This window comes from Paramormyrops kingsleyae, chromosome 15 (genome assembly GCF_048594095.1).
Source record: "Paramormyrops kingsleyae isolate MSU_618 chromosome 15, PKINGS_0.4, whole genome shotgun sequence".
Lineage (NCBI taxonomy): Eukaryota > Metazoa > Chordata > Actinopteri > Osteoglossiformes > Mormyridae > Paramormyrops > Paramormyrops kingsleyae.
This window is the reverse complement of record NC_132811.1, coordinates 14,615,269-14,634,018: the sequence shown is the minus strand read 5'-3', so window position 1 is coordinate 14,634,018 and position 18,750 is coordinate 14,615,269. Positions and strand designations below refer to the sequence as shown.

The 18,750-nt window shown below is 40.3% G+C and overlaps 1 protein-coding gene and 2 long non-coding RNA genes across 3 annotated transcripts in view; 1 reads left to right on the top strand and 2 right to left on the bottom strand.

Annotated features, from left to right (window-relative positions):
• Positions 1-4,195, bottom strand: part of pde4dip (phosphodiesterase 4D interacting protein) — a 65,728-nt gene extending 61,533 nt beyond the window's left edge. The window contains exon 1 of the mRNA XM_023804501.2: positions 3,937-4,195. Within this exon, the coding sequence (XP_023660269.2) occupies positions 3,937-3,983 (47 nt within the window). The 5' untranslated portion in view covers positions 3,984-4,195. The remainder of the gene's footprint in view (positions 1-3,936) is intronic.
• LOC111840078 (uncharacterized) lies at positions 146-10,041 on the top strand. The gene is made up of 4 exons (XR_002837298.2): positions 146-284; positions 1,789-1,876; positions 5,490-5,617; positions 9,707-10,041. It is a non-coding gene; the product is annotated as an uncharacterized lncRNA (long non-coding RNA).
• Positions 8,837-17,758, bottom strand: LOC111840079 (uncharacterized). The gene is made up of 4 exons (XR_002837299.2): positions 17,660-17,758; positions 17,250-17,422; positions 9,736-9,865; positions 8,837-9,051 (listed from the first exon to the last, which is right to left on the bottom strand). It is a non-coding gene; the product is annotated as an uncharacterized lncRNA (long non-coding RNA).
• Positions 17,759-18,750: the final 992 nt, after the last annotated feature.

Here is an 18,750-nt window from a genome sequence, read left to right as displayed (position 1 = left end):
TCGACGTGGCGGGCCACCGGCGACCGACTACGGAGCGTCTCAGCGGCAGTGAGGCCAGCCGCAAAGGTGCTTTATGAAAGGCGGTTCTGTTCCAGCGAGCCAAGTCAACCGACTGTGTGTGTGTGTGCTCACACTTCCTGGCTAGGCTTGGGCTACCCCCTTTTTTTCAGTCGGTTCGCTATGCAATCCTGATGGTTTTCTTGAAGGTGGAGCTGGGAGAAGACGCCTGACTGGAAGACACAGGTTCAGGCTTGCCCGTTGGATCGAAAACAAAGACTTCACAGGTAGACCTACACTACTTCCTTTGACAAAGTTCTGCTTTAAACGGCTTGCAATTACCTTAAATAAAATCCTTTTGCAGGAACAGAGAACAGCTATAAAGATATTTCACACTTCATATAGACAACCCACAGAATGATGAGTCAACAGCATAGAAGCTTTAAAAAAATACACCCCACATTCTGTCCAGTCAAACCTTAATTCTCGATCATACTCATACACAAAAATTGTTACAATTATTTCAGTGACTTCACTGAGAGCTGTGAACCTTAATCCTCACCTGGGTGACAAAATCCAAGAAATTCTCAAATTACATGCCCTGGGCCCTATTTCAACTTAAAGTGCTTGCATTGCATGAAATTAATAAAAAAAAAAAGATTTTTCTACAACTATTGCGCACCTTAATGGCAAAATTCCAAAGCACAGAAATTGACTTAAACAGCTTACAGCATTGTTACCGAAATGCAGATTTTTTCTTAGACAATAGACAATAAAATAACAATAAGGACAATAAAGAGAACAGTCCCGTATAGTGAAATTCCATTCAAAAAAGGCAGATTATATAAAAAGTAATGGCCGATTATAATTTTCCTAATGACCTGAACTTTGCAAACTCCTTGCTTTCTAAGACACAACTGCACAAGAAGTCAAGCCAAATTATTAAATCATTCGGAGTCACCAGTAAGGCAATAATTTCCATAATGAATTGTCAGAGTAAGTGATGTAACTGTTTTACACAATATTTTTCCCAAAGCTACACTAGAAACTCTTCCTGTCACTGCAAATAAGCAGAAACATATTCGCTTGAGCCCCACATCATCTCTATTCCACAATACAAAAACAGCAGCCCTACACTCCTACTACACTCCATAGCAAGTAATTAACAAGAAACGTTAAAGGTGTCTGGAACTCCAAGGAATTAAAGGGGAGAGGCTGTGGAGAAGTCAGCCGGTTGGCTGCAGAACCTTGGGTGTGACAAGCAAACAATCATCTCATGATCAGCAGATTCACGTCAACAAGAGAGAAGTACCATTCCACAGATGGGGGTGAAAATAAGACACAGCATGGCTTAATGGCTTAATTACAGCTTAATCAAGATGCATAATCACCAAAGACTGTTTAACAGCAAAAGACGTGTTTACTCTTGACTGCATGTATGTAAATATGAAAGCCTGACTGTTATACTACTTATTATAAACAATTTTAATATTATAGGACATTTATTGTTTTACTTCACTTTCAGTAAGATTGTTTTCCTGCATTAACAAAGACAAGATCAGTGGCCTGTACTATGAAGCAGGGTTACTGGCTTATCAGGGTAATTTGTCGGATTTAAGGTAGTCTGGGCAAAATGTAAGTAAACGAATATGAAGTCCATTTAAACTGTGATACCTTAAATCTGACAAGTTAGCCAGTAACCCCGCTTCATAGTACAGGCCACAGGAGTAGATGGATTAGTGAACCAGTAAACAAGGCGAATGTTGACTAACAACCTGACTTAATCACCAGGTTAGCAGGTGCCCTGGAGCGATGAGGTTTGCGTAACTGCCCGCTCTGCACATCCTGACAGGTTACTGCAACAGCTCTACAGAACAAGGTGGTTTCCTTCTCCAGTACACACCCAACATGCCCGCAACATACACTGGCAAACTTTCAACCACTTACACACAGTCCATTCTCTCCTAGAGCCTTTTCATACTCGTCTGTTTCAATCTCCCTTTCTTTAATGAAATACTAATGCCATTAATAACACCTATAGTAACTAGTATGAACTACCCATGTTTTGGAAAATCTATGTCTACCTATCACATCTAATAAACAAGCTCCGCAACTATAGTTTCACCTTATCTTGATTCATGAGGTAAAATGCCCTCCTTACTGAAAACACACAAAAAAAGATATATAGATTATTACTGGCCATTAAAAAAACTGCTTTGTGAAATGGTCAGAAAAACACTATAGGGTGAAATATACCCGGGATTAATTTTATGACACCTGAATTACTGTCAAAACACTGAAACTCAAATGCTTTAAAAAACCTCCTGGGTTCTTCAGTAAGTCAACCCTATTATTGTATTGTTGTAACAGACACAGAGGCAGACTTGCAATTACATAAAACATTTTCTAAAGCAGAGAAATTTTTGGACATATTGTGCCCAACACCAGGTTTTCCTAGTCCTGTTCCTCCTCAGTTTCTTCCCCGCATTTCTGTGTGATTCACGGACATTTCGCCCGGACTTGTCACCGAGCGTAGGAGTTGTGACCCTGTAATTCCCCAGACAGCTGTTTGCATTTGCTCAGCTGCCGGGCCAGTACCGGGTCCGAAGGTGTAAAAACAAGGTAAAGCCTCCGCTCAGGAAACGCACGCGCTCAAAAACAAACAAAAATATCCTATCATTGACAACACAGATAAATGCAGCTAATATAGTTTATTAGTGTCCTGGTATTGAGGCAATCTGCCTTGAACTAAGTGGGTTAATTAATATCACGCTGCCTTGTGTTACATTTATATTTTCTAATTATAAAAAGCCAACAGTGGCGATGAATAATGTACTCCAACACAGAGATTCAAAAATCCCGAATGAGTAGGTAAAAACTTGAAAAGCTCTATAAATTCCAAGGCATTTATGTTCTCAGAAAGCATTCAGACCAGTTGTCTGGGCGAGAGTTCATTTATCGTTTGGATATCAACTGGGTGGTCAAAGTACATGCTGAGAGTTATTTACCTTGGTAAACAGCTGACACTGCATTTTCATCAAGCGCCTAAAATGCCGTTAATCCTCTCTACGACTGATTATGTTTTGTTCGAGGTGAAAACGTGGAATGGGAATGCCTAGAAGTGTATTATTTATTTACATTGATTATCTGATGTAAGACGCCCCTATGGTGGTAATTAGAGAGTACTTAACACTGGGTTCACGCCCTCAGTACTGGTTGTCTTCTGTTACTGTGATTTTTTTTTGCTGTGATTTTTCTACGTCCCATTTCTTGTTTTCATTAGTATAATTCTGGGTTGAGCTTTTAGATTACAGCACATCCACACTATTTCTAAATTGGTTCATTCCCCTGTTACCGTGGTCCATCACATCAAAAACACCATTTTGAAATAGAACATCTATTTATTTTTATTTGAGTCTATGGCATTCGCAAATATTATTACTACTGAATGAAAATGACATCACCTTATTCTACGACATTGTCGCACGATTTGACATTTGCATGATATATTACGAATTACTGGACATTTTATGGCATTATGAAAAACGCTGCTCCAAAACTGCATCAAAGCCAGTCGTCGGCGCATTTCCTGAGATATTGGGATATTTTGAAACAGACAAGCTTTTAAAAATCTTTTTATATTTTATTCTTAAGGGTGAATATAAATATAAAGATAAGTACAGTTTGGCTTTACGGCCCTATCTTCTGCTCTAGCGGTAAACGCATTGCTTTCCGAAGGTTTGCCGGAGATGATAACGGAAACCAACGATGTAACGGAGCAAAATCCCTCTGTAAAGCAACCCTCTTTTTGGATGCACAGCAAATGGCAGTGACTGTAAAGCCCACTGGGAGGACAGTACAGGGCACTGGAAGATGCCCCGCTCCATGTCGTGTACTGTATGCATGTTTATACTGATAGACGCTCGGCAATATGCATACCTCCCCGTTTCTCTCCAGCTCTGCTCTTGAGAAGGAGTCCAGTCCATTACAACAAAATTACAGGGTATCCTGGAAGGAAACCCAAACCCCTTTTATCATCCAGACATGAATCCGCCGGTTCCGTCGGACAGAAGAAAGAGCAGGTCGGCGTATCGCTTCCAGCAGCCTGGCGATTGAGGTCGCGGATGCTGCCTTTCAGCCAAGTGTGGCTGCTGCATTCATTTCACTCCAGCACCCCCACCCCCTCCGTACAGCATCCAGGTTTCTCACTTAAGCTATCGCGTCTGCGCCTCCGATATCCACTAAATGGGATCCGACCGAACATCTGAAATCAACGCCGCTCGGCGGTGGAAAATGGCCCGTTTACAGTGAGGCGCATCGGAGGCTTGTCGTGACTTAAGCTTCGGCGGGTCTCAACACCGCCATTTATCTTGCTAATTTGTACCGATTAATATTGCTGCATATTTAAGAATATTATGGTATACGAATATTAAGCTTAATGTTACCTGATTATAGCAATGCACAGATTGCTTCCTTTAACTTTAAATAATAATAATAATAATAATAATAATAATAATAAAGGTACTATAAATAAAACAAATGTTTTCGCAACTAGTGAAATGTAACCGAGAACAGTAATAGCAATCGAAGCTCTGGTGGTTAGGGTGCTGTGCCCATTACCAGAAGGTCACCAGATTAAGTCCCATGACTGGCAGGGTGATGTCATTGTAGGGCCCCTTAAGAAGGACAGACTGATGTCACCATTGGGCCCTTGAGCATGTCTCTTCACTCCGATTGATTCAAGGACAGATTGATCCTGCTACCTGACCCTCACTATGTCGCTTTGCACAAAAGAGGCAGCTGAATAAATAAATGCAAAACCTTCACCAAAGAGAAAATCTCATTAATGGAGACTTATAAGGGCATTGAGTTAACTTGCTGTTCAGACCAAGTGGTCCTGGGTTGGGTTTTACTCTTTGCCAAGAATCACTTCAATACATTTCCATCAGTACATTTCAATCAGTGCACTCAGAGACAACTTGTCAGCAGCTTAATAAATAACAAAAAGGACCTGGTTTAAATACAACTTACTCTCCCCGAAAATGACCAAAAATCAGTGGATTTGGGAATTTTCATACACTAAGAAACATTCATTACATTAAATTATGCAAAAATTTTGCTAGATTGCAAAATTGCTGACCACAAACAATTTCACAAAATGACTGACTTGTTTTATATGGATAATTTTATTTGCAATATTTCATCATAAAGGTGGTTAAATTATACTGGTTCGAGACAAGTGATGCATGACTTTATGAAATCCTTGATGCAATTGGATGCTGAGTATCAAAGGATAGATGTTACATTGCTGATCTGACATCAGCGGGGTGGTTGTTATGTAAGGGTAAACAGCAGTCAAGGTGATTATCACCAGGTTGTTGTCTTGGGGGGGGGGTCATCTGCTTATGATCCCAATAAATATTATTACATTTTTCAAACCTTCAAGTAGTTATCAAATAAGTATAATGATAATCTTTCAAATTGTATTGCAGGAATTACAAAAGAAAACCTGACCCCAGTTGGAGGATACTGGCATCAGAAAGAGGGTCTGAGGCATTCTGTGTACATTCTGTGTAGGCAGCCAGGAGTCATCAATGAAGAGCTTGATCCCAAGCGCAAGGTCTGTCGGACCCACTTTAGATACCACCCTGCTCATAAACACCTTGTATAACACAATGTGCTCCGTTGCCTCCCATGATCTCCCAACGCATCACAGCCTATAGTATAGTATAGTAGAGTATAGTATAATATAGTATAGTATACATACTGCCAAAGCTTTATTGGTACATACATTCAGATGCATTACCTCGCATCAAAGAATTCTTTAATTATGAATTTGAGAATTTCAGCTGTAAATTTACTGGGATTTCGAGAAAGTTTGCCTACAGCAAAAATCCAACAAACTACTGTACTTAGGATCAGCTACTGTAAGGTGGGCTCAGTCCCAGCCCTAAAACGTAGCATGAGCCATGGGATTTAACGGTGGCATTGGGGGAGGGGGTGCTGTTTGGAAGTAAAGGTCAGAAATTCCAGCTTAAAAACAAGCTTGTGATTGGGTAGGGCGAGCTCATCCTGGCTCCCCAGAGCTGGTCCAGCTGTATGGTGACAAAAATGTCACTTCGAGCCTCTTCATCTGTAGGTAGGTGACAAAAAAATTAACCATCCTGGTAAACAAAGGACAGCAAGGGACAGCGCTGAAATGGAAGCAAGGGGCTGGAAGCTTTACTTTTGGAGTTTGCTCCATGGCATTTTTGCAGTTGCTGCCTTTCTTTTCGCTTTGCTGGGTCTGGCCATTTCTCTCTGGCACATTTCTGTCACAGACTGGATCTTTTTTACTTATTACCAGAGGTGGAAAGTTCAGGTCCAGGAAGCACAAATCCTGATCAAGATATTGTTTCAACTAACCAGTTGAGTACTCTGTGCCTGCAACTCTTTAGATTCAACTAGTTGGTTGAAACAAAATCTTGGTCTGGATTTCTACTTTCAGGACCTGAACTTTCCACCTCTGCTTATTGCCCATCCTCTGTAAACTGTAACCCCCAATGAAATCCCACAATGGTGGCTGTTTCTGAGAGATATAAACAATCATAACACGTTTAAAATCATGCATTTCCCATTCTCACTGTCAAGCAGTAAGTGAACGTCTTGGCCCTGACTCTGAGTCATAGCTAGATAACCCCGCAGGTTCGCACTGGGTCCACTCCGGAATAGCTCTTCTGGGAGCTGACCAGACCGATAACCAAAGCCCCTCAACTGACTCCTCTCATTCCAAAGGAGCAGTTACTCTACTTGTCCAGTGCCTGTAAAACTGCTTCCCTTCTGAGGGTCGTGACCGTGGTGTGTCAGGAGGGGTTAATATACCACCATGATCCACAGAGCTATGTTGTATGGAGGTCCTGGTAGGGCTATCTTGGCAAACGTTTGTATGAGAAGAGGCTAGTCATACTGCCATCCAAAAAAGACTACCCACTAAAAAGCAGGAATACTCTGCCTAGAATAGCATTATCTGGGCTACCTATTTAACTTGGCTACATTGAGCCATCCTGTAGGCTCACCACCCATTACTCAGGCGTGGAAGCAACCAGCTTATTCAAAACCAATCATATAGAGGCGAGTCATATATCATCATGGTACAATGCAAGACATGCCTATTATAACCAGTGGCACACATTTTCCAGCCTGGAAGTATAACAAAGATTACTCACTACCAGACTGTAGATACCAGCCACCAACACAATCTGGCAGGGTGCACTTCCTGTTTTTCCGTACCCTCATAAAGCATGTTCAGTCGAAGGGGGGTGGTATTTGGCTCAGTGGGTTAGTGTGCTGTGTCTGTAGTCAAAAGGTTGTTGGTTTGAATCCCTGCATTGGCATTGATATTTCACTTGTGGGCTCTTCAGCAAGACCCTTTACCCCCAATTACTTTCTCAAAAATAAAAAATGTGCATCACTTTGCATAAAAGCAACTGCTAAATAAATACTTAATGATACCAGATGATCATCTGCAGCTCATGCTGGAGCATTGCTTTGTTTCATCCAGCCATGAGTGGTTAGTCAGATAGTGCTGCCACTCACACTCCTTTATCACCCAGTTTGAGTCAAAAGGAAAATACTGTGTATTCTAACAGCTACATGGGGTTTATTATTTAACTAGCAGATGCTCTTATTAAAAGCAGTGCACACTTTTGAAGAATCGGGGTCAGACAGTCTCTATAGCAGCTAGACATTAAGGGACCTGCTCAAGCACCCAAACGTGAAGCCACTCTGCTGACCCAGGGACCATGTCAGTTTTAGGCAGCCTGACCCCAGGGTCACACAGCTCGCCTTGAAGTAAAGTGTAGCCCAAAGGGGATCAGTCCCTCAACCTTAGCGTTATTAGCACTACGCTCTAACCAACTCAGTTCACCAGATTTACAGAGCACATCTGCATTTTACGTACCACTACATTCTGTTCCATATGGCACACTAGATGCTTGTGTTGGTCCAATGACATTTCAGCAGACTTTGCATTTCTGTTTACAATTTTTCTGGCCGCTCTGTGTATGCGTGGTCATGTTAATTATGTGACAAGAAAATGTTATTTTGACCTTGAGATATTTTTTGGTTCCTACAGGGGGATTCTATAAAAATTCTATTAAAAAAAACTGTTACTGCAATCAAAAAAGTAAAAATGCCAAAAGTCTTTATTTTGTTTGGTTACTTATAGTTAAGGTTAGGGCTGAGTAGGGGTTAAGGCTGTCATAACTGGAATTAGGGTTTTTTTCCATAGAAATGAATAGGTCCCCATTTAGATAGGTACACCAATGTGTGTGTGTGTGTGTGTGCCTGTGTCCATGTTTTTAAACTTTTATCGCCATCTAGTGGTACAACTAAAGACTGCATCCTTTATTAAATTCCCTTGAATGTTCTGTGAGTAGTTCAATCTGTTTTCCCTGGTAAGCAACAGTATTTGAGGGTCTTCCAGCACTTTCAGTTATGAGCATGCCAGAGAACTGAGAGTGAAAGTTAAGCCAAATCAAGGGAAATAATTAGTGCATACAAGACCTTAAACACTGTATAATGAAAACCAGCATGAAATACAGTACACCCTATTTTGAACAAACTGTGTCAGCTGGCAGGTGTAAAAACAACCACAAGAACTCAACCATTTAGTGAATCAAATATCCCAGCTGAAGTATGTAGTTTTTACTCAGAATTTCACTGGTCTGATTTTTCAGATTATTTATGTAGGTTAATGTCATATTAATAAAGATTCAAGATTTAAGAACTTAGGAGGGTCTATTTATGATGGTATAAAATCACAGGAAATATTTTACAATTATATATTTTTACTAAAAAGTGTTACATCATGGTGGTTCAGTGGGTAGCAATACAGCCGTCTACATCCAGGAATAGAGGCTCCATTCGCGGTCCCAGCTCTGAGCGCATGGAGTCTCTATATTCCTTGGCATCTTATCCAGGGTGTCCCTCATGCTGTGCTTCCTGGAAAAGGCTTGGGCTCACTGTGACCCAGTAGTTGATAATCGGATATGGAAGATGGATGGAAATACAGTGCTGCAGACAAATATTTACCAAATAAAGATTAATTAATCACTCAGTTGCCTAACGGTTCATGGGCCAAGGGCTGTAAATCATTACACTGACAAATGTATCTCTGAATGATTTGATCTAAGTTAAATTAAAAGCTCGGGTGGAACCGAACTGGGTTCACAGAGTCGGACCTTGGGACCACGCTCGAGAACCACGCTTGAGAATCACGCTTGAGAACCACCGCAAACCTCATTCATCAGCAGTCACACTGCTGCTTTTTTTGAGAGGTTGTCGCTTGGTTAACCCTTTCAAAATAAACATCACAGACCGAGTCCCCTGAGAAGTGCCCCCCCGCATAATGAGCTATATGAGATACTCAGAACTCTGCTTCCCAGTCAAATTACCTCCAGTTACGCCTTAAGCACTAAAGGGGGTCACTTAGGTTCAGGTGTTTTAGAGACCTGGCTGCCCTCTTTCCTTACTCTACAATAAACATATTTCCTTTTGGGGGGGGGGGGGGGGTGTAATAACCAAGGCTCTTTCATCGCCAGAACCCTAATCCGTCTCCGATCTGGTCGAAAGTGTCATGACAACCCCGGTGTATTTTGGCGCTTTTTGCTTGTTTGAATGAATATTTCCTCCGGCTGGGTTAACTGACAGATCTCTCTGCTGGGGATAGGTACTGGAGAAGTCTGGAGCCACGCTCACGAAGGGAAATATGCCACATTCCTCTCAGCTCCCCTCGGTGCACCGAGTCCGAATCCACTGGGGCCTACATTGTCCGTCTCCGCATGCCGCCGCCCGCCGCTTCACCGGGGACTAGTGCCGTTACTCCATTCTGCAAAGAAACACGCTTTGGAAGAGTGGCCGGTGTGGGCTGAACCCCCGCGCCAAACCACGTACACAAACAGCAGCAGAGGGACATGCTCTGAGATGCCTCAGAAGGCGGCCTGCATGTTTATTTCTCTAATATTATATTTACTAACTTTAATAAATCAACAAGAAACATTCTGAGCTGTTTGCTGTTTTTGCCGTAGCTGGTAAGGGGCTGCAGTATGAAGTAGCAGTTCAGGTATCTGGAAGTATTGCTATTGTGCCCTTAAGTGAGACACTTAAGCTGTTAAATAGTTGCCTGCTATCAAAGGGCATAGTCAGGGATGATCCACAGAGTGGCTTGGCAACAAAGAGGAGACTTAATATAAACAGAACCTGACAGAACTGGGAACAAAAAGGGACCAGGAGGGGTCAAAATGAAAAGCAGGAAGGCTAAACAAGAAGGAACAAAGACTCGGCTAAAAACAGGGAACGGCTGAGGGAAGCGGCACGAACACCTTCACATTCAAAGTGAGAAACAAACACAATGACCGACAGCAGCAGAGGGCAAGGGCAGGCACATGCTGATAACGAGGGCTAGACGAGAAACAGGTGTGGATAATCAAGTAAACACTAGGAACTGAACACTAGGACATACTGGGAACTTGGGTGAAACAAGACATACCAACAAAATTAGGTAGAAGTGAGGTTAATCAAGGACCAAAGCATAATATCCATTAATCAATATAGAAATATAAATACAACAAAACCCATGACAGTAGGGATAGACTGATCTCAGTTGCCCGTTTTGCCTGTTCAGTCAAGCAGCGTTCCGGGGAATATGGGAAAACACACTAGGGACACAAATGGGTGCTTGACCTACAGAAACACAAAGAAAAGGACAAGATGGCTAGCGACACCTGCTGGCCAAACGGGGAGACCACAGACAAGGCAGGGACTGGTCCTAACACCAGCCAAGGAGTAAACTGAGAAATTTGACATCTGAAGGGTAAAGTTAGAGCTTAGAAATATATATATAAAAAATAAGCATGCAATTAAAAACACTGCTATACCAGACCAAAAACAATTTTAACTCGAACAAAGTTCAGGAAATATCATTTTAGTATAAACCCACCATTAAGAGTTTTGCAAACCAGTTCAACATGACAAATGACAGATATCCCTCGACTAAAATATTAACGCCAGAGCATGATTTGAATCACAAGGTTTATAAATTTATCATTTCAGGAAATTTCAACAAACATGACATGAAATGGAATATTGTGGCGTAACTGATGCCTGAACAGAAGTTATTTTCAAGGCATGGAGTTTTCCAGAGAAAAAAAAGGTGAAATTTGGCCCCATATTAAACACAGTACAGTGGAAGTTTTCATTTGCTAGTCGAGATGCTTGTGGTTGGCTTTAACCCAAATAAAACCGGCAACTGTCATTCATTTTTCTCTGTAAATTTAAAAGTAAATTTGTAATAAGTTATCTTAAACTGCTTTCCATGTAGCATTCATAAAGATTCTGAATTGGACATAACTTTGACCGTTGAGGGGAATTTTGCATCTGAGATCACACAGAGCATTTGGTCCAGTGGGTGTGAGTTCTGTCCATCTATGCTGTCCATTTCAGTCTCATTATAAGAGTAAATGACATCCAGAAGTGGTATAAGCAAGGTTATAACAGCTGACAGATGTGTCAACCAACCAGTTGAGTACTCTGTGCCTGTGACTCTTTATACTCAACTGGTTAGTTGAAACAAAATCTTGGTCTGGATTTGTACTCTCTGGACCTGAAATCCCCACCTCTGCTAACTAATGTGCGTGTGTTACTGTCCAGCTCAAGTCCCTGAGAAACTAGTATCTGTATATAAATTATATAACTTATTTTTCACACTTTCACAGTGGGGGGAATCTGTCCCCCCCTGTCCCCTATACTTCCTACGCCCATGATTTCAATCCATCCATTCACCCATCAATGATAGAGCTATTGCATGTTTAATGAAGGGCTCAGTGTACAGTAGCAAGATTTACCTTGGGTAACATGCGCACACCTCACAAGGAATTCAGGATGAAATGCTCACCGGAACAGGATTCCTCTGGTTTATGGGAGGAAACTGGAATACAGTAAAATCCAGTTATAACGGACTTTAAGGGACCGTTATATCCTAAATCCGTTATATCTAGAGTTGCTATATGGCCAGAACACAACTACAGGACACCATTTACTCATGCCTCACCCCAGCTGACACACTTGTGGTATAGATTATTATATTGTACATGTTGTAATCCAACTTTACCTAACCAGATGCGTGACTATTAATAATCCCGATTTCGTATCTGCGCTGGATATCAGCGGCACGCCACGCGCCTGTCCATATTAGCCGAATAAAAAGCGGCCCTGGGGAGTAAATTGTTTGTCCGTTATAAGCGAAATTCCGTTATATGCGAATCCGCTATATCCGGTGCTTTTTCTGCATGTTCTTAAATGCGCACGGCCGGGACCTATATAGACCTCGTCTGTTATAGACGATATTCCGTTATAAGCTAGTCCACTATAACAGGATTATACTGTACCAGGAAGATTCTATGCAAATGCAAGGAAAATATGTCAAATGCTACGGTACATAGCAGGGAAAGGATGTCAACTGGCAGGCATGAATATCCTACAGAGAAATCTACTACAGAGAAAACGCTATACTGCCTTGAAATTTAAACACACATCCACAAAGAATGCTAGTAAAAACAAAATTTTGATTATATTTTACAATGTAGTCCAAAATATACAACTTAAAATTCTTAAATTTCTCTTACAAATGTTCTGTTTTAATTTAAATGGAGGCTTAAGGAAGGATTTTAAAAATACCGTTTGTTTGAATGACTAAACTATGCATTTGTGGAAGTAAACAGGACTATGAGAAATATTCCACTATATTCATTGTCCTTTATTTTGCTAATCATGCAACTTACAAATGATGTCATATGAAATGTGAAAAACAATGTGACTGTGTGAGTTAAATCTGTTTAAATGAACAAACAAAACCACAATAAAATGTTTTTCTCTCATAAAATGATTGATGTATTTCGGTTCTTTCCAGGATTTACTCAGTCACTAAATTGTTTGGTAGCAAAAGTGTTCTATGCAGCTGGATAATCAGGCTAGTTGAATTATGGAAGTATCCAAATTAAGTTAATTACTAATTAATTCCAAGTTGATTAAGAGAGATGTGGAACATATGAACTTCATACAAACCTACCACAATGCCTAACAGGTATAGTTTACACCATTTTTAAAACACATATTCCTTTACAAACACAGTTTAGCATCATTGATGTTTTTTTCATTTTAGGCTTGTGTTAGACTAATTTAATAGTTCATTCAAGGATGTTAATTAGTGATGATTAATAATTTAGTAATAATGGTTAATAATAATAATTAATAATAATGGTTGCCCTGCGATGGGCTGGCCCCCCATCCAGGGTTGTTCCCTGCCTCGTGCCCATTGCTTCCGGGATAGGCTCCGGCCCCCCCGCGACCCAGTAGGATAAGCGGGTTGGACAATGGATGGATGGATGAATAATAATGGTAAAAAATTTAGGGATGAAAATCAGCTTAAACAACATTACCTGAGGATGACACAGAGTTAGCCCATGTCATTAGACTGCTGTATGTAGCGCTCAGAAGTGCTAACTCACGTGTTTATTAACAGTACAGTTTATTATAAGTACATTTAAACTGACTTTGCTGGAACGTAAAGTACATACATCTACGGAATGTGCAAGACAAACACAATTCATATGTAAGATAAAATAAAGATTAGCTCTGTAAGGAGAGCAATATTGAAGTTAAAGAGAATTTACTGTAATTTTAGCAGATCGAAATACGGAGAAAATCATGATAATCTGAAATGTAAATAAAAGACACATGCAGGCTTTAATTATATTTAACTTTGGCACAGCAGCCTGATCTTGTGTTTGTGAAGTGTGCCACCAGTTTCCTTAATTAGCTTAAATCTGAACCTCATTTCCAATAGTAACATTCAGAGCACAACGTTAAGCAATCCAAAGTAATTTGTGGGGAGTTCAGCGACAGATTACAGTACTCCTGCTGTCTTCCCCTGGAGTGAGGACGCAATAGGCCTAACTGATGTTTGTTTGTTGTGTCTGGGCAAAAACATTCTTTTAGCACATTAAAAAATTTGCTTTTAAATTGGGCATATATTATATGGTGTTCGGCAACTTTTGCTATTTTTTTAATGCAAATGTTAAAAGTATGAAGTTGCCAGATAAGGTAGCGTATGAAAAGCTGCCGTAAGATATAGTATGAAACAGTGCAGTTAGATGAAACACAGCCTACATGTGATTAAGGGGATGCAAAAGAGTGAGTGAAAAAATTCAGGACAAATACCTCTGGTCGCATCCTGAAACATTACAGTTCTTTAGACTAGATTTCATTTTTTACTACTTGTGAAACAGACGCAAGCTAGCAAGATAGAAGCCTCATACATCTCGCACAGGGCACCGGAACAGCCCTGAGATAAAATTTGAAACGTAGCTATGAGGGGAATTATGTAAGAATTTTATAAAGTGAACAGGGGCCACGGAAGCGGCTAAGTCACCAGTGATGAATACTTACGAAAAAAATTAGGCCTACCTACAAACAAACTAAGTTTATGCAAACTGACAAAACTTTATTAGGCTAATAAAATCCTGAATTATACCCATGTTTATAACATAAAAGGTTATAGCTGAGTTAATCAATAGCAAACAGATAAGTGTATACATGCTTCCCTCTCCCTTGTTCAGAAGGGTTCTGCGGTCCCTGAAGAGAGGCATGAACCAATGCTATATGCAAGAATGTTACAATAAAAAATAAAACATTTTAAGATGCTGTGAACATTGTTTTTCCTAACATAAAACAAAGTTTTCTTTTAAAAAGTAATATTCTGTTAAAGGATTTTGGTAGGCCTATTGCTACTGCTCATGTTCTGTGATGCAATAAAAGCATTCTGTCAATTAATGTACAGGGAGGAAATTCAGAGAAGGATTGTCTTTTACTTAGGATAAACCTATCATATTTTCTACAAGGATATACTTCACAAAGACTTCACATCACTTTTACTTCTCACCAATAACCATTGTCTGTTATTGGCATGACAATCTGCCACACTGTTATGTTAATTGATGTAGACATAACATTTTCATAATGGGCATCCATGGCTGCAGTTAATGTTTTCATAAAATACATCTGCAAAGAGAAAGTCAGTTGAGAGGTGGATGGATGGATAGATGCCCTTGTACTGAAACGGTAAATTTCACTCCGCTGTTCTCTTTGTGCATTTGATAGAATGACATCCCAGAGGGTCTCTCTTGGCTTTTGCCCGGGGTCAGTTGTGTTAATGATCCCAAAATCATCGAATAGTGAGGCAGCGTTTCTGCTGTATTTATTTGCACCAAGAAATACAAGACAAACATTTGTAAATTGTCTTCCGTGTGAGACTTGCCATTTTCACCATATAAATTTACAACGCTGTCTGTCTCCTTGTGCTATTGCTGGACGCATATGGGCTGTTTATGTTGGCCATAATATTCATTATTCATACATGGAAATCTGAATTTAAGAAGGTGACATACTTCACGAGTGTTTACAATGCTATTATTATTCATTTGCAGGAAATCAGGATGCATTATGCATGAAATATATATATTTTTTATTATCCCATATGGAATTAAAAAATAAAACCACCGGCAGCCGTAAATTAGATATCCGTTAATCAAATATTCCTGCATAGTTTAGCGTTTGAAGTACAAAGTAAAACAATAATAATAATAAATTTTAAATAGAGGTTAAGTATAACAAGTATAACAATATTTCATTCAGATACTGAAACCATAATTGAACTAATTATGGCGTTTATTTTGTAATAATGGTGCTTGTGATGTGACGCCACTGGCATTAGTTACATTTAAACGCAAACCTCGCTGGCGGACTCGACGGCTGGAATGAATTTGCTCTCGCACAATATTTGATAATAATACCTGTTTCAAATCTGCCTCCTCCATATGTTATTCCAGCATTTATAGATAAAGATCTGCCCTGCGTTTTAAATGGATTAAATCAATCAAGCCGTGGTACTTACTGGCCGCACGCTACATATGTCTAACTAAATGTTAAATTAAAGTTTGATCAAATTTTAGAATTTCATAGCTTCTATAATTTCTAATATTATGGAAACTATAGCTTCTAATTGTATACCTTTAGAGTTTTCATAATTTATAAGTTTTACTCGCATCGTCTTCGATAGATGGGAACTTGTGGTTGTTACGCTGTACAGTATAACGAAGCAAATAACGGCATCGGTGTTTCTTTGCGTTATACGACCGTGTGGTGACTGCCTTTATTACCTTAGAAAGCCAACTTAAAATATTTTAGAGAGATGCTCATTGAAGATGTGACTTTTGCTTGAAATACAGCCAACCTTAGGCAATAGGCCTAATTACAAAAATGAGTTACTCTTAATGCATCACTGAGAGAGCGTTTCTATATAGCCTACAAGAATATCGAATAAATCAGAGGCAACATATTACGCCCCAGAGGGAAATTAATGTTAATTAATGTTAATACTTCCATTCTACAGCTAGCCTACTACAAATTTACGTTTTGTTTAGCCCTGTCCATGTTTAAAAGTGATATTTATCGCGGCACTTATGACTTGTTTTCATTCTCCTGTAGGTTATAATCCGGGGCCGCCCTTCCGCCTCTTCATAACACCCTAAATGATCCGTAAATCCGCGAGTCAGGAGGTCAGCAAGCGAAGAAAATCAAATTACTCGTAGTTAAGTGCTGAGGTTAATCAAATCCGCCCGTTTCCACAATCCGTGAAGACATAAAGAAAATTAGATTGACAAGTAATGGTCTGTCAAAGCAAAGCCGATATTTAAATTTCCCATAATTCGTCGGCTTCTTGAATAATTTACAGCAATCCACGTCGGTGTCTGTCTATTTTTTCCCCTCACAAGGGTTGCACTATAGGTACAGCGACTGTCAGTGGGGTGACAGCTGGCTGCGGAGCAAGTTCATGTTAATTTTGCACATTTTGGTAAGTGGAAAACCTTTGATAGTCTTTTCTGTATTCCAGAAGCCCTTTGTTTTGGGTGATGCCATAAAGCTTAAAGCAACATACACATTCGAATACGCGACAAGAAATTATTAAATACCCTGGTTAGACAGTCACCCAGGCAGTTAATAATAATTTGTTATGACGCCATTTTGTCATGGTAATAAATGCGGATTATGAGTTACCAGGACAGAGACAATGCAGGGCATACATTCATGGTTGGATCAGGGCTTAAGATATACTTTGACGAGCCTTAAGAATGTCTCCAGCAGAAATCTAGGCCTACCTGAGCGATTTAGTCTTTTTAAATCTTCTTAAACTATACAGCGGCGGAAATCTGCCACTCCGGGGGCGGCGGAGAGTTAAAGTTGATTTGTTTGAAGGGTCCGACTGACGTTATTCGTTGTTTGTTAAACCAGTTGCTAGCGCTGAAGCTGGGAATCATTTTGCATTTCAATTCTAGGAGAAACATTTAATGTTTAGAGTTAGGTATAGAAAGCTGTCTCAGCAAAGACTGCTTCCCAAAAGTTTTTTTCCCCCCAAAAAAAGCAGCGTAGGCATCATGTAGTGAACTCAATACTTTTAGGGAAATGAGCCTCTGATTTATGGCTGGTCATGAAAGATGAAGCCAGCGCAATAGGGCTGACTCAGGACTGCTTCAGAGTAATCTCCTTCCATTATTTTTGCTGGTCTTACAATTATGTTGCCCTTAGATTCTTCCTTATATGCTTCTTATTCTTTCTAACACCGATCGACATAGGTGTCCGCCACGCGAACTCCACCTCGCCTCGGATCCCGCACACTGCAGAGCGCGCGCCGTGCGCCTTGCGCCTGACAGGCTGCCAGGAGCGTCACGTGGCCTTCGGCGGGCGCTGCTTCTCCGCGGTCATTACAACGCGCGCTTTAGCATGGTGTGTAAAATCCTACCATCCAGCTTTGTTGCTTAAATATTAATTCTTGTCTTGTGTGACAATCTTTCTTTCTAAATTTAAAAGAAATGTAAAGCCATCGTTATTGACTGTCTCTGTGATGCACCATTAATTCTGGGGTTCATAAAAACAAGCATTCTAACCGCTTAGATTCACCAATCAATTCTGGAGTCCCCTTAGCTGTAACCCAAGAATATTACTTACATATCATTGCATCTTCTCTGGTGAGGGTTGCAGTATTGCTTACATATACCATGTAAATCTATCACCGGATATGCAGTGGTAGTGGCTCTGATGTGTGTTGCTTTGGCTCCCATGATTTCTATTTAGAATGCAGTAATGGTCGAGAGAAAAGAACTTCCCAACAGTCGGCCAACAAAGCCTAAATACTTGTATCACGATAGTTAGCTTTATTTGACAGAATGTGCAGGGAAACTGCAGAGTGAGAAGGTGGAAGGTCTTATGACATCAGCACAAGTGGCCGCATCCCGCAGTTACATCACTGGTTTCACTGGAGAGTGAGTTATGAGCTGAGATAGAGTGCAGTGCGGGATGGGCTGGAAATGTGTTATCTATCCATTCTACGGTATGTTTGTCAGTCTAAAACAAGCTGTACATATGGCCTACAAGAGACCAAGAACATATTAAGAAATAATGAAGAAGTAGATTAATTGCTTCAGTTTCCCAGCCATAGGCATATACTGTGGAAAGCAGGAAAACCCTTTGTGGTTGATGACCATGTGTGTTTCTGTGTTTTGGTGTAGGCCTACATACAGCCTGTGTGTGTCTGTGTGTGTGTGTCTGTGTGTGTGTGTGTGTGTGTGTGTGTGTATATATATATATATATATATATATATA